The 21209-nt window shown below is 31.2% G+C and overlaps 1 protein-coding gene across 1 annotated transcript in view; it reads left to right on the top strand.

Annotated features, from left to right (window-relative positions):
- LOC136984445 (dynein axonemal heavy chain 7-like) overlaps positions 1 to 21209 on the top strand; it is a 204871-nt gene that overhangs the window by 183005 nt on the left and 657 nt on the right. The window contains 4 exon segments of the mRNA XM_067281432.1: positions 1243 to 1346; positions 6837 to 7041; positions 13660 to 13797; positions 18985 to 19073. Of these exon segments, the coding sequence (XP_067137533.1) occupies positions 1243 to 1346; positions 6837 to 7041; positions 13660 to 13797; positions 18985 to 19073 (536 nt within the window).

Genomic DNA, 21209 nt, shown 5'->3' with positions numbered 1-21209 from the left:
AATACAAGTTACAAGTGCTTAATTTTATTCATATCATCAAAAGTGCTTACTCTCTCTTTCATCTTCAGTTGACTTCTTTTCTTGTAGAGACCTAAGAATAATTTTAAAAAATGTTTTTCATTTCTTGCTTCTTTTCTATTCCTTCTTAAAACAATATCTTTTTCCTCCAATCAGACTTTTTTCTCTTCTGTCATTGTTGATTATATAATTCAAGTCAAAATAATCTTGCAAGTGCCAACCGCAAAGACAAAGAAACAAGCTATGAATAGTTTGTTAACTTAACATAAAATACAACATAACATAATACAATGGTAAATATAAAAATTACAGGGCAGATAACTGTCCCAATCGCATATGACATACATTGTTATTCATCAAACAGATAATTGTAATTTGAATGCAAAAATACTAGGATGTGACAAATTAGTTGTTCATTGTCAAATTTAGATTTGTGCAGTTGCTATTTTTATACAAATGTGAGATTTTACTATAAAATTATGTGTGGAAATAAAAGGAAGTATCCTTGAGTCACCTAATACTTTATAAAATTATGTTGACATAAACCTATCAAATATAGCACTCCTCCATACCCAGTCTTACTCTTGAATGGCATTGGTCTCACCCGTTGTTTCTCATTGAAGTTTCACTGATTCAGTAAATAAATGATAATGTAGGTTATACATGATCATAGACTGTAGCCTTTTGAGGATTGTTTTCTAATATAAATATCACGTAATTTTTTGTAAATTCTGAAGCTGAGTAGTATCCTAAAAATGCCAAATATAGAATTTATTGTCATGTAGATGGAGGGGAACAGCACTAATGAGTTGTTGTAAACATGAAAGGATTCTTTAATAATCCACAAAGTGTACTACCTGTGCAGCTCACAGTACCAGAATTGACTCTCAGTCTGATAGCTTATGCTTTTATAGTGTGCGAGGACATTGCGGAAATATTCAAATAACAATTAACATATGAGAACCTTCTTGACACTTTGAAAAAGTGAACATAAAAGTGCAAAACTAATTTACCATTGAATGATAAACCTTCCAATTCATAGACTGAGACGATAACCACTAAGCCATGGATGGTTGAAACCAACAGCAGCAATATTAATGACTGTTAAAAGTTTAATCATGATTTGTTTACAGTTACTTTATTTTCTTAATTTTATTATTTTAAATACTTTAAGAAAATGTTCATATTGTTAAATGGAATAATTTTCATTTTCAAATTTCTTAGCTACCTGAAGAATTTGATTTAAAGAAAGCTAAAATTCAATATCCAGTAAAATATAACGAAAGTATGAATACAGTTTTGGTTCAAGAATTGGAAAGATACAATCAGTAAGTATTTTATTTTTATATATTAGAATTTATTATAAAATATTCCATTTTTTATAAAATTTAAAGTAACTTTAAATTTTCTTTGAACTGTTTGTAAAAACATGAAATTCAACAACTATTTAAGAAACTTTGCTCATAAATAGTTGTTAAATTTCATGTTATTATTTTACACTAGTATAGTTATATTTCTAAACAACATATTGCAAAAAATAAAAATAAATAATTATAAACATATTTTTAACTAAAAAATAATTTAAATACTATTAGCATTATTTAAGCATTTTTTAATCTTTAAGTTTGAGGTCACTAATCTTTGCTAAAGGGTCAAAATGACGGAATAGTTCCATATCATATGTGGGAGTGAATAGTACAGAGACACAGTTACATAGCAATTGTCCCAATTTATTGTTACAATAAAGATTCTTACAACTACAATGGTCTTCAAATGGCAGGCAAAATCAAGTCTACTCTTCTTTTGTGGAAGGTAAGGGTCCTGCAAGTACAGTACAAATCACCTGAGTTCATTTTGGAAGTTGACTGTCTCAGGGAATTGTTGGGTGGTAATCCATAGCGAGAGATGATGATGAGATTGATGCAGAGTATATTTCTACCAAGGAGAAGTCACACAATAGAAAGATAGGTAGAGAAGCTCTTTGTGTCCTTGAAATTCCAATTTTTATAATTTTTTCAGATCCCACATCAACCACTTCAACTGGTCATTTTTTACTCATCTCTGCTTTCTAATTGGTCGTCACTTGTTACCAAGTGTAACGAGATCAAAACCTAGATTGTGGGATGAGTCAAAATCATGTCAATTTGATTCCAATCGAAGATGGTTGATCTTAGGACTTACATTATTCTATTGTTTAAATATGAGAACTACTCTCTGTTTTTTTTTTTTTTTTTCATTCAATTCAAACATGCCCTTTTATGGTTATAGAATTTCTGCCTTTTGACATTAATAGTGTGGTGTACAGGATGGACGAACAATAAATACGAGATTTAATTACACAAAAATGATATTTTATTAACAGTTCACGCAGCTCTATGTACCCTCGATTCTTTCGGATCCCAACTAGGCAATTCCAATGTACAGAAAATTGGTACGTTGTATCTTTGTGATAACAAAGGATGGTAACACGTGTTCGCGACAATGACTTTTCTTTGTTTAGGTATTTTCCCGAAATATTACAACTAACTTAACCTATCTTAAACTAACTTACTAACTAGAAAACAAAAAGGAAAGGAAGAGAGAGGAGGTAAGAAGAAGAAAAGATTTGGCGGGGTACCCGGGTCTTCCGTAGATCGTCACTCTTCTAAAACGGGGAATTGCGCTCGATTCGCTTTCAACTGTCCTCTCTATATCTCTGAACTTGATGATCCTGAAGATCAGAAGTCCTTCGATTCTTTGTCATCAGTCTATATCGTTCGTCTTCTTGCAGACAACTTAAGGTCCCTCCGTCCTGCTAATTGGCGATCTTGACCTTCTTTCACCATCTGCCTCTCTCGAACGCTAGCACAAGAATGACCTACACCACTCCCTGACTTGCCTCAGGGTCTTTCGTTTTACACCCTTGTTTCCGGTGTTATTCCTCGAAATTGCGCCCCCACCAGTGGAAAGAAAAGACCGTTAGGAAATTCGAAGAAAAGATATAGAACAAAAGATTAAGGAAACTTAATATTAGGCTTACGCTACGCATATATATATATATATATATATATATATATACAACAATATGGCGTATCGCCACAATAGTTTTATAAAATTATTTTATAAATTGCCTTTCACGTTTGAGGTTCTGAAAGTGTACTGGAACCACACTTAAGATAGCTTAGAGATTACTTCTGATCCTTAAAAGTGTTTTTGATCTCTAATATATCAGAATATATTGAGTCTGGGTGTAAATGAAATAAAGGACTGTACAATACTAATTGAACAGAACAATGACGACGACGACTTTAATAAAATCAAGGATCAGGGCCAACAACAGTATGGTTGACGGGTATACCACGTTTACAATAATAAACAATTATAACAAATACAATAACTGACGAACAATAACACTACAAACAAATAAATTATTGTAAACAAATATACCACATTTACAATAATAATCTTACTTTGTTCCGTAAACTATATACTGTCCATAGATGCACACCACGAGGCCGAGGATGTCCTGTCCTTACAGATGGAAACGGATTGGTCTTCCATGAAGAAAAACAAGAAAAAGTTCTTCAGCACATGTGATGGTCCCTTTTATATTACCCATCATGCATGAATGCTCCCTTCCTCATGTGACTTGTCTTTGGCCAATTAACCCACTCTGACTGGTGTAGATAGGAACGGTGATACGGTATACTATTCCGCAAACAATCATACAAAAAGTAGATCCCGACACGTAACGAACGATGTTTTATATACACAATATAATATATAACTATACAAACAAAACAATAAAGTAGCACAACACTACAAGAGTAGTGGTTTATGACATTTTGAAATTGTTTGTTTTTATAACAATGTAATAAGAATCTCAAACATTAAAAATGTTGTTGTTCATTTTTTTTATTATTATTTTGCTTTGCATTAATGTTTGCTTCATTTGTTTTCAGTTTGAAAGTATTGCAGATACATGTTAAAAAACTTCTATAACAAATCTTTATTCATTACATTAGCCAAAAATTACTTGAATGGCTGGTTTATGGTGTTTTTCTATAATGTTCTCAATCAAATGTCATTTCTGACACACATTGCTTAATAAATCTGAATCTGAATATCATAAATAAACATGAAAGCATTTGAATTTCTCAAGTTGCTCTAAAACAAGCAGTTTGAATTGGAAATTTGTAGAGAATTTTGTAAAATTTCAATAATTCTGCGTGTAACAAGAGAAAAGGTCAAATAACAGATAACCACAAAAAACATATTGCCTACATTTATTTTACAAGCAAATTTTATAGATATAGGAGGAGTAGATGAGACAGGTCCTGCAATCATAGAGAAAAACTCTCCTGGTAACATACCTTTTTATAACTCATTAAGTCTTTGGCAGTAATGGTTTTTTGCACTTCTTGCCTCTTTCTTCCTTAGGGAAATATCATCACACATATTGCTACAATACATTTGATATAAATTCATGCAATGTACTGTATCTATTGTGGTCATATGGATTATTTTGTATATTGTACATATTATTCATAGTATTTATTTCATTTTCTTTCTCTTTGTTCTTGGTTCTTTTTTCTATCACCTTCTAGAAACTTCTTCCCTAACCTTCCCTTTTCAGCTGATGGTGACCTAATTACAAGACAAAGGAAAAGGGGTAGCCTTGAGGGCTAAGAGTAAGATAGGTCTTTACTTTTTGGCTTAAACCCTGGTCACACTATGCGATTTCCAGCCATGCAGGTGACTGCAACCGCAACAAGCACGAGTCGTGCATGTCTTCTCGTGGTCACACATTGTTTGTTGATGTTGAAACTGAGAACACGTGACCTTATAATGAACCAATAAAATTACAGTAGAGAGTCGAAAATTGGAATCAATTGGGGACTGGGGTTGTTCGGATAATGATTTGTCGGATTACCAATTATGTACGAAAAAATATTTTAACCTATCCGATGTTGAAATTTTTCTCCATTGCATGTCGCTTTGTGTTGAATTTTCATCGATTTTAAGCCTAACGAAAATTTTTATAATAATAATCGAGACTATTGTATCGTTAAAAATTATTTCTTTATTTTGTAAAAACAAAATAAATATATTGAAAAATATAAAAACATGAAAAATTATACTTTAGAAGTAAATCTAGTATCAAAAATGTTCGATTCAGCACGACACAGTCTGACTGAAAATTGTTCCGATTACCAGCGATTCCGATTACCGGGGTTCCGATTAACGACTCTACTGTATAGTAACTTGTTTTTGTCTACTTTTGTGAGTTTACCGACATTTTACGTTCTACTTCAGAGTATTTACGAAATTTTAGCTACTTTTCTTATTAAAATAGCAAGCAGTTCCTTTTCTGGAATGAATAAAAGAAAAAAGGCGATAATTTTGTTAGAGTTGGCGAGAATATACGAAGAGAAAAATAGGAAAAAACGTTCATGCTGGGTTAAAACTTGGCGAAATGAAAATCAACGGGCTAAACAATCGTGCTTTCACCAGCTGATGAATGAATTAAGGCTTTTGGATGCCAAAGGTTATAGGGGATATATCCATATGAATATAATTTATACTTATATATAATTTAGGCGAAACGTTTCGTAGTTTGGCATACCAATTTAGAGTGGCCCATAATTCGATATCAGTCATTATCCCAGAAGTTTTGGATGCTATTTATCAATCCTATAAAAGTGAATATTTGAAGGGTAAGTGTTATATAGAGGAAAGCTTGAATGATTTAATTCATTTATAATCGATATATTTTTTCTTTTATATAAGCATTTATTTTATTCAATTGTATATTATTAAAAGTAATCAAACTTTTTAAAATAAATCTAACAATAACTTTTATAAATTCAGATTTGATTTATAAAAAATATAGCATTTAAATGTACTGAAACTGAGTTAATACAAATGTTATAATCAAGATATGATGACAAATACACAACCCAAAGTATGACGTGGCACAAAGACGTTTTCTGATTGGATGCGTGTTGCAACCGTCGCGAGTAGAGCAGAACTTTTTGTTTCTAGTTGCGGTTGCAATCGCGCCGATTTTCGAGGGGGGATTACCAGTTAACGGAAACAGCCATCGCCTGCGTGGCTGGAAATTCCATAGTGTGACCAGGGCTTTAAAGGAGAGCTAGGTAGTTCCAGCAATGACTGGAGAACAAAGGAGAAGATAAGCCTAAGCTAGCGTTTGAGAGAAGCCCAAAATATCTCAATATATAATAATACCTTTGGAAGCTTATTGAGAGAATCTGATAGTTCTACAATCATAAGTCTCTACAATTTGGAGAGTTAATAATTCAGCAATCACCACCATCACCCCAAAATCATTGACAACTTTGAGTACCTATTCTTTACTATCACTAGATTTCCATCTATCCTATTGTCTATCCTTTATTCTCTTTCTTTTTAGCATAAGTAATTTTAAAGTATTTAACCATAGTTCCTTTTTGTACTGCGGTGAATATCTTTGGTTGTGTTTTTTTTTTTTTTTTTTTTTTTTGTCGCGAGATTTATCTCAATGATTTTGTCTGAGTATCTTTAAAAATTTTTTGTAAAAGAACAAAAATGAGGAGTGTCGGAATATATAAAAGAATCCTGTAAAGAAAATAAACATGGGTAAAGAAAGAACATAAGTGTATGTTATGTGCATATACTCTTGTTGGATTACACTTACTGCGTTCGTATCTTACACTAAAATTATAATTTATTGATATTTATTTTAATTTTAAAAACATTGTAAAATAATTTGGAATATTTTATAATTTTATTTCTTATAAATATATTATTTACAAAATAAAATTTATTTTTATTTATAGATTAGTAAATATTATTAAGACAAGTTTAAAAACATTCCAAGCAGCTATAAAAGGAACAGTTGTTCTGTCTAAAAGTTTGGAAGACCTAGCCGGAAATATTTTGATAGGAAAAGTTCCTGAACTTTGGATATCTCATTCTTATCCTTCCATTAAACCTCTTGCTAGTTATATTATTGATTTATGTGAACGTCTTAAATTTTTCAAGGTACAAAAACACATTTATATATAAAATTAAATATTTTAAATTCATATTTTATTTTTAATTTTGATGATAACATAATGAAAACACTATTAATTCTTATGTGCTCATTCTAATGCATTTTGGTTTATGTTAAAAGCTGGTAGTTTATCAAATTTATTTATTACGTGAAGTTTTCACTTTAAATAATAATAATTAAAAAGATGTATTGTTTTAAATTTTTTACTGTAAGATTGTTTTTGAGTTTGTATATACATAATTTTTATAAAAGTTACATAACTAATTAGACCAAGAAGTATCTACCAACTTTAAATGCATTTTTTCTCTGCAATAAGTGAGTATAGTTTAAGGAAATATTTTTATAAATTCAAATGAAATGAGGCTTGTACTGTGTCAGAGATATTCTTAAACTTAAAATGGCAGGAATTTTTAGACGTCTTGTGTTTTTTTTTCTTTTTTTTTTTTTTTTTATTGAGTGCATCATTCTAAAATGAGTATTACACCAAATCAGTAGAAACATACATAAAAATGACAAAAGGTAAGTAAGAAAGTGAACAACACATACAAAATCAAACATGGCAAGCTAACAACTGGAATTTGAATAAGCAGTTAACCATTTTTTCTTAAAGCCTTAATATAAATAAAAATAGCAAAATATGCACACAATTCCTTGGACACAAGAATATGGGCTGAACAAGGCCAACCATATTTCAAGGACAGAACTACTAGCATTAACCTAAAGCGTTCAATTTCATAGATGTGATAATCGTAAATCATGATTTACGATTGTCACATGTAATGCTTTACAGTTTCAATTTTACCCGTTGTGCATGAGAATAAGATACTGCTGGCCAAATTACTTGCCGCTAGATAGCAATTAAAGTTACCATGACTAGTTAGAATCTGAGAAAAGGAATAGGAAAATTCTTAATTGGATGCTCAAGAAAATCATAAACAATCATAAACTGATGGGTACAACATCTTTGTGACATTCCCTTTAGTTGAAGATGTCCATGACTGGTTCCATGCAGAGATAAGATGGTCATAAATTATCCTTGTCAGGACATTTCTAGAATAAGGCTGTAAAGTCAGAGGTAAGTTTTCATCTTTAGAAGCAATATTTTGCCACAGCATCTGCCATCTGATTTTCCATCACACCTACATGACCTGGGGCGTAGAAGAATTTAAAGCATTTCAAACTTAAGTTTACCATTTCTTGAATATTTCTAATCTGACTACTTCAAGAGTCAATATTCATAAGAGAGGTCAAAGCAGTTTTAGAGTCACTAAAAATTGAAATAAATTTGAATTTGTCAGGAATTGTCAAACTCCATCGAACTGCCTGATGGATTGCAGCTAATTCAGCTTGATATATAGTGATAGCCTGATTGTAATGCTGCTTAAAAATATGCCAGCAATTTTCATGTAGACAGGTAGACACATACACTTGAGCCAACACCAAGCTCAGACTTAGCAGTCTGTGAAGATGTGAACATCATTCAGAATAGCAGGCCCAGGAATAGGAATAGGATCAAGAGACACATCAGGCAGGTTGAAGTCGGCTGGATGCAAAGAGCAATTGTGAACAACCCACTTGCCTGGGAATAAGTTGATACCAGTCCTCCAATTGAGATGCTTGTGGAAAGTGCTGATGCAACCTGTTAGACATCTTGTGTATGCACACATATATATAATAAATAGTCTTGTGTGTTATATATATATATATATATATATATACATATACATGTGAGGTTGACGAATTGGGGATGTCAGGATTTATCTGATGTGGGGTGGATGGAAGTGAGGCAGACACCTGCAGTTACAAATAAACTCTTTTATTAATGCTAAATCTTACATTCTATAGAGCGTCAACTGTTGGAGCTGGTCAGTAGTAGAGTTGATGGCTCCGGTGCAGTCAGTCGAGATGTTTCTATGAGTGTCGGGAAATCCGGTGATGAAATGTCAAAAAAACAAAACAGTCCAAGGCAGAATGGTGAAGTTAGGGTTAAAGAGTTTGTATGTAGAACAATGAAAACTAGTCGGATAATTCATAACGTGAGACAGAGGAAAGCCTACCTTTTCCTTGAGATCAAAGCTTTTAAAGGAGGCTTCCCCGGCTCTTTAGCTTTCCGATGGGTGGTTTCTTGTATCCAGGTAGATAACAGAGCATTTCAGGCCACAAAGGGACAAAAATTCGACATCGCATTTTATGTAATCAAGGGAAATTAATCATACTTTGAAACATCTGCTCGTATTTAACTATTGTTTTGAATTCTTGTAAGTCTGATACATAATCTCTGTGCTTGATTTTCTGAGGTTATTTAAAACTATTTTTCTTCTTGACTAATAATTTTGCTTTTTCCTGATTTTATTTGCAAATATTTTTTTAATGCAGTTTTTACGAGCATTAGAATCAAAGTTTGATCCATCGATTTGACACTTTTATTAAATTTTTGACACTTGAACTTAAGTCTTCCTTGAGCATCACACATATATATACATACACAATCTCACAATCTTTAAAATATTTGTGTGTGTTTGTATCTATATATATATGTATGTATATATACACAGTGGTTATAATTAAAGTTGCCCTCCTCAGACCTGTATAGAGCCCATTCTCTTTGACATATTTTGATGAAACTTGGTATATATGTCATATGGACCACGAGGGAAAAAAAATGCAAAAAAAAATTAGTTCAAATTTCTACCACTAGGTGAAAAAATGGCGCATGAAGAACAAGAAACACGCAAAAGGCTTTTATTCACAACATTTGTTCAATGTGAAATCCATTTGCGTCAATCACATGTTCAAAGCGCCTTACAGCATGTTCATCAGTAGCCCCATATGTTTCTTGAGAAATTGCAGCAATATGGCATGTTATGCTTACTTCAATTCTGGCAGAGTCCGTATGGTTGTGGGGATATCTGAAAGATCGTGATTCTATAGAAGGAGGCATATGGGGCTACTGATGAACATGCTGTAAGGCGCTTTGAACATGTGATTGACGCAAATGGATTTCACATTGAACAAATGTTGTGAATAAAAGCCTTTTGCATGTTTCCATTTTGTGTTTCTTGTTCTTCATGTGCCATTTATTCACTTAGTGGTAGAAATTTGAACTAATTATATTTTTTGCATTTTCCTTTTCCCCTGGTCCATATAACGTATATCCTAAGTTTCATGAAAATACGTCAGAGAATGCACTCTATACAGGTCTGAGTAGGGCAACTTTAATTATAACCACCCTCTATATACAGTGTGTATATATATATATGCTACAGTCAAAACCCGTTTTTAGTTAGAACCCGTTTTGTCTAGTTAAAACTAGTTTTAACTAGACAAAACGGGTTTTAACAAAGACATCCAGTATAAACTAGTTTCAACTAGTTAAAATGCAACATAACTAAAAACTGGTTTTGACTGCAACATATAGAATGATTCAGGGTAAGATGGTAAGCAGGGGAAGATGCCTACTTTTCGATATTTTCAAATGCTGACGTCAGATATTATCATGTGTTTGTATGATGAATTGTTGGGTCAATATCAAGTGCGGAAAGCTGTAGTTTGCTACCGTTATCTCATTTTCTACATCTGAGAAGAATAAAAGCAAGATAAGAACGAAGTTTTTGTTGCAAAATGTTTCTAGAATCATTTTAAAACTAAAAGTTAAAATAGAATTTATTAAAAATTGCAAAAAACAATTAATGTGTGATGTAGTTAAGGTTCTAAAGTTTCCATTGTGAGCTACTGCCGATCCCGATCAGACACGCTAGAACAGGTGACTCCGCCAGGCATCTTACCCCGACAAATGGGAAAGGTGCCACATTTTTCTTGGGGTAACATGCCTATTTTTTGTTAATTGAATTCCAATATGCCTATTTTTAATAAATTTTTCTTTTCTCGTTTTATTGCAGGATATGCATAGAAATTATATAAGGACTTCTCAAAAAGGTTTTAGGACTGAAAACAGCTTTCAGCTAGCTATAGAGTACGTTAGAATGGGCGGAAACTTAACAATACTTATACTGCGCTGTTATACTTACTATGAAGTACTTTGTGTTACATATGCAATAAATTAAATTTGGTTAAGATATTCGGAAATTAATTTTATGCAATTATATTCGTTATCTTACCCTAATGGCATTTGGCATCTCACCTGGATACTTAGGGTGAGATGCCTAAAATGCCAGACAGTAAAAAAGTCATCATTGCAAACACAATATATATTTATTTTTCATATACTCCAAAGTTTTATTTGAAAAACATGCTCAAGAATATGATATTTTCATTAGAGGCCTCCAAAACCCGAATTATTGCTATAATTTCTTTCATAAGTAAAATGTTAGGCATCTTCCCCCGAATTACTACACACAACTTTATTTATTTCCCCTAAATATATTTATGTAGCTAAAATTAGTTTTAACTAATGTTAAAAGTTAAAACTAGTTTTATCTAAAATCAAAACATGTACAGCAGTAAATTAACTAGACAAAACCTGTTTTGTCTAGTTAAAAGTAGAATTTACTGCTAGTCAAAAATGAATTTGAGTTAAAACTAGTTTTAACTAGACAAAACGGGTTCTAACTAAAAACGGGTTTTGACTGTAACCTATATATATATATATGTACACACACACACACACACACACACACACACACACACACACAAATACAGTGGAACCTCACTTAATGAGCATAATTCGTTCCAGAGTATTACTCGTAATGCAAAACACTCGTTAAGCGAAACAATTTTTCCCATAGAAATTAATGTAAAATAAGATAATGCGTTCCACGCCAAAAAAATGCTCAAATGTTTTATGTATAATGTTTATTCAAAAAAAATTGTACAATATACATTGTTAAGGAGCATAGATCATCATCATCTTTTCTTCTAGTGCAAAATGAACTATCCTGGAATGAGAATTCGATTTGCAGAAACAAAAAATCACACCTAATATGTTTGATAAACACTCCAAACAACATGCCAAATTATTGGGTTATGTAAAGGCTATAATTAAATATTAGAAATTAATTAATTTGACTAGAGGTAGGCAGTTATGATTCCATCTCGTATTAAATTTAATAATTATAAATAGTTAATTTTTAATTCAGACATTTCTAAAATTTAATTTGGAATCGGTCATTAAATTTAATGACCCAAGAATTTGGCATATTGTTTGGCGTGTTTATTATATAACGGGCTATGGTTGTTGATGTTTATAAGTAATATGTGTGAACACAAGTTTGGAAAAATGTGATCACAAATGACACTAATAAGATGCTAGCGGAACGAGTACTAAACACAGACTGATAGAGCAAGCCGCATGCGCACAATTCAGGACTTCCCCGCTTCTCATCACTCGTTATGCAAAATATCGCTTGTTAAGTGAGGCAAATTTTTTCAATTTGTTTTGCTCATTATGCAAAATACTTGTTGTGCGAGGTGCTCATTAAATGAGGTTCCACTGTATTTCAAAAATTATGCATGTATATCTTCAAAATTCTTAATAGACAGCTTTTTCTTTTATAAGAATTCTTTATATAAAATATTTTTGCATTTTTCATTTTATAGAATCTCATTTTATCAATTTTATCAATTTTATCAATCTCAAAAATAATCTTATATTTTAATGATAGCAGCAGATACAAATTAATTTATCTTATAATAAATGAGCTGATTAGAATTGAAAAATAATGATTAAGTTATCTATAATAACATTGTTAAGTTACAACATATATTATGCTGTGAAGTTTCAGTGAAGATCTTTATTGTAATCCAGTGAAGATCTTTACGATAATCTGTCTCGAGTTGGTTCTTACGACTCAAGAATGTTCTTATGTTGGTTTGTAAAAAAGTACACATCCACACTCAATCCAGTGAATATTTACAGTTTATTTACAAAACAAAATATTTCAGAATATACAAGTTTGACAACATTACACACACGGTACAACAAAGGTATGGTGTCTCACGTAACAGCTTGTCCTTCAGAGACAATAGTACTCTGGGGAAACTTCGGTCGGTTTGTGGAGATGGCTCAACCATACGGCCTGTCCAGTCTTTGCACTTACCCGCTCCTGAGATCGTTGCCTGAGAAGAACACTCTCTCTACGCTCAGTGGGCTGTCCAAGTGCCTGAGACTACCGTACTATCCGTCTCTTGCCCTTCTCCCCGTTTTTCTCGCCACTCTTACTATTTAAAGAGTTCTTCGATGACAACTCATGACCAATCAGGGTTCTTCCTTTCCCCTGGACACTTTCAAAAACATCCGCTCTTCTCCCGACGAAACAGCTTACCGTCACGTCCGTCCCTTGTTTACATTTATTCTAGTCGACGACCATGTGGTAAACACATTGACGCCTACACACAAATCCCACAAACAGAGACGCTACACCTTTTGTCTTCCCGATCGTTTATAGACACAACGCCAGGTGGGACCAATTACCAAGGTCATGTTGCTTTTACACCGGCTCTGCCAAAAGCGGACCTGTACAGTTTCATTATATTGTTTTAGATGTATTTCCTCATAAATTTTAAAAATAAGTTATTCATTTTTATATTAAGAAACCTTTTTTAAACTGAAACAACTAACATTTCAATATTAAAATGTTTGTTTTTAGATGTGGATAGATAAAGGAAAACCCAAAACATTTTGGTTATCAGGCTTTTATTTCACGCAAGCATTTTTAACAGGAACACTACAGAACCATGCCAGAAAATATACTATACCGATTGATTTATTAGCATTTGATTTTGAGGTAAGTAAAAAATTTTTAGAATTTAAACATTTATAGCTAATATAAATACCATTAGAATTAATACAGTATGTATAATATGTAATCTTAATTTATATATATGTAAATGAGGATGCTTGTTTGTTTATTTGTTCGCTATACACTCCTAGGACGTTTGACCATTTGCTACAAAACATGGCAGTAACATTCACATACATCTAACTTAGATAATGTCGGACATATCACCTCACAACATCAATTGGGTTTATATAAATCAATTAATTTCTATCTACATTTGAGTTGCCAATTTACATATAACACCATCTGTTGGCAAAAAATTTAAAAAACAATAAACTAAATGTAATTCTTACAGAAAACAATATAATTTTGAAAAATATATATTATATTCACTTACTGCAACAATGATACAATGCAAAATACATGTATCATTACTGAGGCAGGTAGCAAAAAGCACTTGTCTGTGTGGTGTCGAAAGTGTTACCCTTCTGAAAGTCTATAGTAAGTATATAAGTATTTAATTTTCCACATCTAACAACTCGGGATTTTCATTTCTGAATGGTATTTTCTTAATTCTAATAAGCGGATAAAACCATCGAACTTAGTTAGTCGTGGGTTTGGACATAGCCAGCAGACTGGCCACATAAAGTTTTCTGGATTTTCTTTACATTAGTAACACTTAAATAGGGTCTAGCTTCCCGTAAAAGTCTTCTCGGGATGCATCCCCCCTCGGTAGATCACTGAAGTGTCATGTTGCTGTAACCAAATGAACCAAAATAATTCTAACAAGTTATTATTTATTGTGACATCGTTACAATGCTGGGCTGCAACTTTTATTCACAATGTTCTCAATCTGTTTAGCGGTAGTCTTGTCTCTGTATGTCATACTTTTTCTGTTAGCAATAGAGTCATGCCGGTTATCTATCAAACTATGTTTTGGGGAAAATTTTGAATCAAAATAATGTAACTTCCATTCCAAACCACATACAATTAATTCTGGGCCTCCTGCCCTAAGCTTTCCCCATCTGGTCTCGACTTTCAACTATATATACTTCCCACGTAGTTTATACAATCTGTTGCCAAAATTTAAACACATTATCACATAAAAGCAATTATTCCTGCATTTATATAAGACTTTTTTATTCAAACAAGTCATATGAAGTCTTTCAGACATTAAAAGAAAAAATGTGACTATTTCTATCCTTCATGGCAGTGTTCAACTCTTTTCCATGGAAAGAATTCGATGGAATCTTTTCACTGCCATTTTGTAAACAACAGTAATCCATTCTGGACAGAGTCGCTGGACGCTGCCATATTTTAAAACGTATGCTTACTGACAACTGCATCAAGTCTTTTGCAGTGGCATTAAGGATACAAATTAATATAGTTGGAAAGCAAAGAAAGATTTTTTGTGTAAAGCCACTTTTGCCCACTATGAGCACTGGGGCTAGGGTTTAGGATGAAAGCTGGTCGAGTATATACAAATGTATATACAACTAATGCGTAACATGATTTTTAAATATAAATTGAGACCTTTTTGAATATAATTAAGATATTAAGATATTTATGAATATAATTCATAAGAAAGAACTGTCTGATCTTTCTCAAGCTTATCAGCACAAAGTGTGACATTGCACTTTCAAGAATATTTTTTTTAAATAGCTAAGTTAATGAATTTTCTTAAACATTTTTCAGCAATAATAGAACTATTTGTATAAACACAAATGTTTTCAACTGATACAATAGATCATGGTCAAATGTAAAACGTGAAGTGCTAACTTTTTCAAAAAATAGAATAAGTCGGCAATGGAACATTCGAACAAATACAGTTTAAGATATAAATTTAAATTAGGAATCACGGTAGTGGCTTCTTGCCAAGTAAAATAGTCACATACTGACTACATATATACAGAAATCAGAGTTGCCAATATTCAGGAGTCGATTTTGCTACACCCAAATACCTGAAGTAATTCCAACTATTTCATTCAAAAGGAAATTTTCTTAAATAGTGTGCAAAATTGCACAATTTTCTATAAAGCAGTTGCCAAAATATAAGTAATTGAAAAATGTAAAAATCACCAAAAAAGTTCTGTTTCCTTCTCCTTTCTTTTCTTCATCCATCACTGCAAATTCTAACAGGGAAAAATCTACGGGGTCTAAAAATGCTCAAATTTTAAACTTAAGCCTTTCTCATTATCAGTGAGGTGCTTGCGAAACTTCCATATCAATAGGTCAAAGTTGATGGGTTTTTGCAAAGAGCTAATTTAATTTTATGCTTATAAAGATAAAATTGCATGGAAACTAATGAATTTTATTCAAAATGTCACTCAGAATTACAAAAGCTGAAATTTATGCTAATTAAAACTTTTTATAATGATTTTTCTAAATGACGTGAATGGAACAATTTGTTAGAGCTAATATTAGAAAAAATGCTGTCTACTTAACGAATAAAATTGTGTTATTTCCTAATATCCAAGTAATGCAGTAAACATGACAATGATAGGCTATAATAACCAAACTTTTTATATGGTTTTCATTTTAATGCTTCTTTTATTATAGTATTTGGAATAAAGGAAAAACCTTTAGGAAAAACCCAATCAGAGTTGGAACCTGTGTAAAAAATATTTTTTGTTTGTACTCGAAAAATAAAGTCTTGTTCTTTATGTTACACACTATTGTCGTTCGAGTAATACGTAACATCACGTGATATTACTCTCTGCCATGACTACTGCCTGTTTCAGGTGAGACCAACAAAACTGAGAAAAATATAAAGGAATAAAGGAAAAATAAATAAATGTAAAAATAATAAATAAATCTAATTAAGTAATTTTGTATTAATGGTTCACAATTAAATTGTTGAAATATCTATTTTTGATAGTTTTATAATTTTTAAAATGTTTTATTTCCAGTATGGTTAAATTTCAAATAATTATACTGAAACATACAATGGAACATTGGCCAGTAATTATACATAGTACCAGATAGTGAAAAATAGGAAAATGAGGCAAGTTATGGATATGTTGCTCCAATTCATAATGGGAATAAAAACTTGTACTGTCACATCTTTAAAATTTACATCTTGCATCTTTGAATATTTGATCATAAAAATAAAAATGTGCAAGACTACAAAGGACTTTTAAGAAAGATTTATTAGGAACATGCTACAAGAGGACCATTGCTTAGCCACCTCATACTACCATGCAGTTCCGAGTCTGCATTTTGGAAAGATGGATTGTTTTTCTCTCCAACATAAAGCAGAGAAAAAAGAAATATATAATACAGTATATCAAATTAAAGAGAAAAACAATTTATTCTTGAAAAGAAAAAAAAAGAAAACTGTTTTTCTCTTCAACTTGCAGATATTTTTGTAATACAGTAAGACCCCGTTTAACGCTGCCCCACTTAATGCTGTTTCGGTATTACGCAGTAGTATTGAAATTACCTGAGATCGCGTGCAGTGTTGGGATCAAGGCGTAACATCAAATTTTAAAGCTTATTATCTGCAGCGGACATTCCGACAACTGATTGATAAAACAGATGCAGCAGACAAGCAATCCATTAGAGTTTTTTGGCAAAACTATAATATCATGGATGCTGTAGACAACATCAATCCTTCCTGGAATGAGGTGACCGAGAAATGTTTTGAAAGGAGTATGGAAGAATGTATGGCCGGAGCTAAGCAAGTATGTTGACACAAGAGAATCCATTGTTGATGTCGACAAAATTGTCAAGCTAGCTAATGAAACAGGGTTGGATAATATAAATGTGCACAATATTGAAGAATTATTGCAAGTTACAACTGGAGAAAGTTTTTCCAATGACGATCTTAAAGAATTAGTAAAACAACAGGTGCATGAAGATGAAGAAATTAGCGTTTCTGAAGATGAGGAACAAAAGGAACTTTTAACGAATTTTCTAAAAAAAGTTTAGCCAGTATAAAGAAAATAATGGATCAGTTTATACAAAATAATTTCAATTTTGATAGAAGTTCAAAGGCAAGACAAAGTGTCATGGATGCGATGTCTTGCTATCGACAACTGCTTGCTGAACAAAACTGGAAAAGGCAAACGACGTTAGATGACTTCTTCACAAAAAAACAAAAGATGTCAAATGAGGAAGAACCTTCTTCATCACAAACATAACTTCTTTACTCGAACTTTTTCTTTTATTTTCACGAATGTTTTATGAATAAATTTTGATATTAGCAATAAATAAGTCTATAATTAATTAATGTAATAAAAAAGTATTTAACAATAAATGTTACAAAATAAAACAAAAAAAACTGATAAATTTTCTTATTCTCTGTCCTGTTTCACATATCCCCCTTATTTACATGTTAAGATGACCCCGTTTAATGCTGTTTCGTTTAGCACTCTGTCATCTAGGAACGACCCCGCTTTAAGCGGGGTCGTTCCTACAGTAAGACTCTGCTTAACGCGGGGTCTTACTGTATATCAATTGTCATGTAATCATAAGAAATTATGAGGATATTGGATATTAATACTTTATATATATATATTATCAAAATAATACATATAAAGAAGATAATTCTTTTGAATTTCTTTTGGCTATATAATATGGTTTGGATTGAAATGAAGCAGTTAATATTTAAATAGAATTTGACAAAATTACTTTGCATTACTTATCAATTTTGCAGGATGTAACTCAGAAAATTTCCCATATTATTACTCTGTAACTTTATAAATCAGTTACAGAACTTTTATAATTGTGAAATCATCTTTTTTAGTCTTTTAAAAACTTTTAAGTATCTTTAAATCAATAGACTTATTCTGTCTAATTATTTATAACCTAGTTCATTTGTTATTATATTAATTTCTTAAACCAAGCATTTTTCACTGGTTATTTATCTTATCGTCCTTAAAAAAATTATTATTTAAAATCAATTAATTAAAATTGTAGCGAATAATAGGAAAATATATTTTTGTAAGGAATAAAAAGCAATTTGTAAGTTTTTAAATTAAGAAACACTTAGAATCAAATCCTTATTCATAAATATATTTCATCTATTCAGTTGAAAACCACCATTCAATAGTACATATTTTACATATTAATATTTAATTAATTAAGTAATGTATTTTTAAAAACAGAGCTTTCTTTAAAAAATTATTAATGGATAATTCATAAATTATTATTATTATTATTATTATTTATATAGAAAATATATAACAATAGGTAATGGACTCAACTGAGATATCATTTTCTACGGATGGTGCATATATAAATGGTTTGTTTTTAGATGGAGCCAGATGGGACAAAGAACAGTAAGCCAATTATTATTGTAATGTTTATTTGCAAAATTAATTTTAAATATTTCTTTAATAATTATATTATATTACATTATTTCATTTGAATAAACAATCAGAAAACATTCTGGAATTTATTTGGCTTTTACGTGTAGAATCTTCAAAAACAATAATTATACGTATCAAAATATTAAGGAATAATTAAAATTTGAAACATTGAATGCAATAGAAAAATTTTAATGCACAATATTTAATACTTTGATGTTTAAATATAACAACATTTTTTGAAATTTGAAATTCTTAGTCAAGATTACAATAAATAGAGATCTGATTTAGGGCTTTACCATGAGAATTGGTGGCAGCCAGGGAGTGCGAAGGAAGCAATTACACCCCTACTACTAATATCCATTTTTTACATATAAGTAAATTTCAATATTTGCTTATATGTAAGTGTAAAAGTAAACTAAAGCAATTACACATAAGTGTAAATTTAAACCATAGAAGTCAGTTTTCAAATATTTATTAACATAATAAAAATATGAATTTTTTTTTCTTTCACATTAATTTGAAACTAATGACTCAAACCTGTGTGTTTGACTTGTTTCAGTTATCTGTGATTTGTATAATAGATTCAATTGCTTTAAACCAATCATATAAAATAATATAAATAACACATAATTTGTGTATTTTTTTCATTGTAGTTCTGTTTAAACAACATTCAAACAAATTGTTTTTTTAGTTAACCCCTTTCTAAATATTTGGGTGTCTTACTGATGAGAATTATGGTTAAGTCTAAAAGTGAAAGCCACTAAGCATTGTGGTTGATCAATTTTATAAGTGAAGCATCCAATGCCATAATGTTGTAAATGCCAAAAAACAAACTTTTAAAGAGAGATAAAAGTACACTTTTTATAGGCAATGAATTCATGTTAATTTTATAATAAAATGGTAACAAATTCACTAGGTTACAAATTATCTGGAATATCAAATTGATATAAATATAACCTGTGTGCCAAAAATCACATGCCTTGAACTCTTGCACTTTAAACATTGTGGCTTCATAGATTTAACTTCAAAATGCATTCACTTACAGCACCACTATTGACACAGTATTTTTTTGCAGCAGAAAGTATTGCATTTGGAATTCAATTCTTCAATAAAAACATATTTAGAGAAAAATGGCAATTACTAAGTTATGGCATTGCACATTTCAAGTATCAAATGTTATGATGTTGAATATTCAGAAAATGAGTACATATCACATTTTTGTTATGTATGTGAACCTCCAGGGGATAACCCACAGCAGATTGCCCCTTGACGTAGTTAGTTGATCTCGTACATTTGACCTTGGTTGTCCTTTGCAGCCGTGTGTTGGCTGTAGATACACTTAGACCTGGAGGCACCAGATTATATGTAATATCACAAAGTTACGATTTTATTATAATAAAGTTAATTATATACATTAACAAGTGATCGTTTATTTTACGGACACAACAATTTTGCTCTCAATATGTTTATGTTGCTATACAAATTATCATCAAGATGCCTAACTTTAATTTTCTATATAAAGTTCTGACTGATTACTTTTACAATTTTCTAAATAATTAAACAAAATCGGTTTTTACAAAGCATATCGTATTGTATCATTTGCAATTATTGTACATATTTTGGTTCAACCAAAAGTTTTCAAAATTGTGTGTTTAATATTGGCACATTAGCACAGTGCTTCCGTTATGACAATTTCAAACATATTTTCAGTGCTGGTTCAATGGTAACTTATACAAAGGCAAAACCAATTTTTACCCACCACTACTTTCAGAATGGTTGTTAATAGAGAGTACTTCTAGCATTGCACTCTTGAATGAACTATTTATAAACATTTTTGAAGTACATTTACAGGACTTCACTGTATTTGGCTTATTATTAATGTTTATTTTTTTCTCCTTTTGAACATTTTTGACCTCATCAACTCATCCATATTTTTATCAATGAATTTAATCATCAGTGATTGTCTCAATTTTATTTACGATGATGAAAACAAAGACAAGGGTAAGGGAGAGAAATACAGTACTAACTTTTATAACATCAATTGAAAATGGTCTCTTGGAGTGACAAGATGCATTTCTATATTGTACTCTATTTTTTAGTGTAATT

The sequence above is a fragment of the Centruroides vittatus genome, unplaced genomic scaffold (assembly GCF_030686945.1).
Source record: "Centruroides vittatus isolate TY-2023 unplaced genomic scaffold, ASM3068694v2 contig_919, whole genome shotgun sequence".
In the NCBI taxonomy this organism is placed as follows: Eukaryota; Metazoa; Arthropoda; class Arachnida; order Scorpiones; family Buthidae; genus Centruroides; species Centruroides vittatus.
Note: the sequence above shows the minus strand (reverse complement) of the source record. Positions and strands in the feature narration are given on the sequence as shown.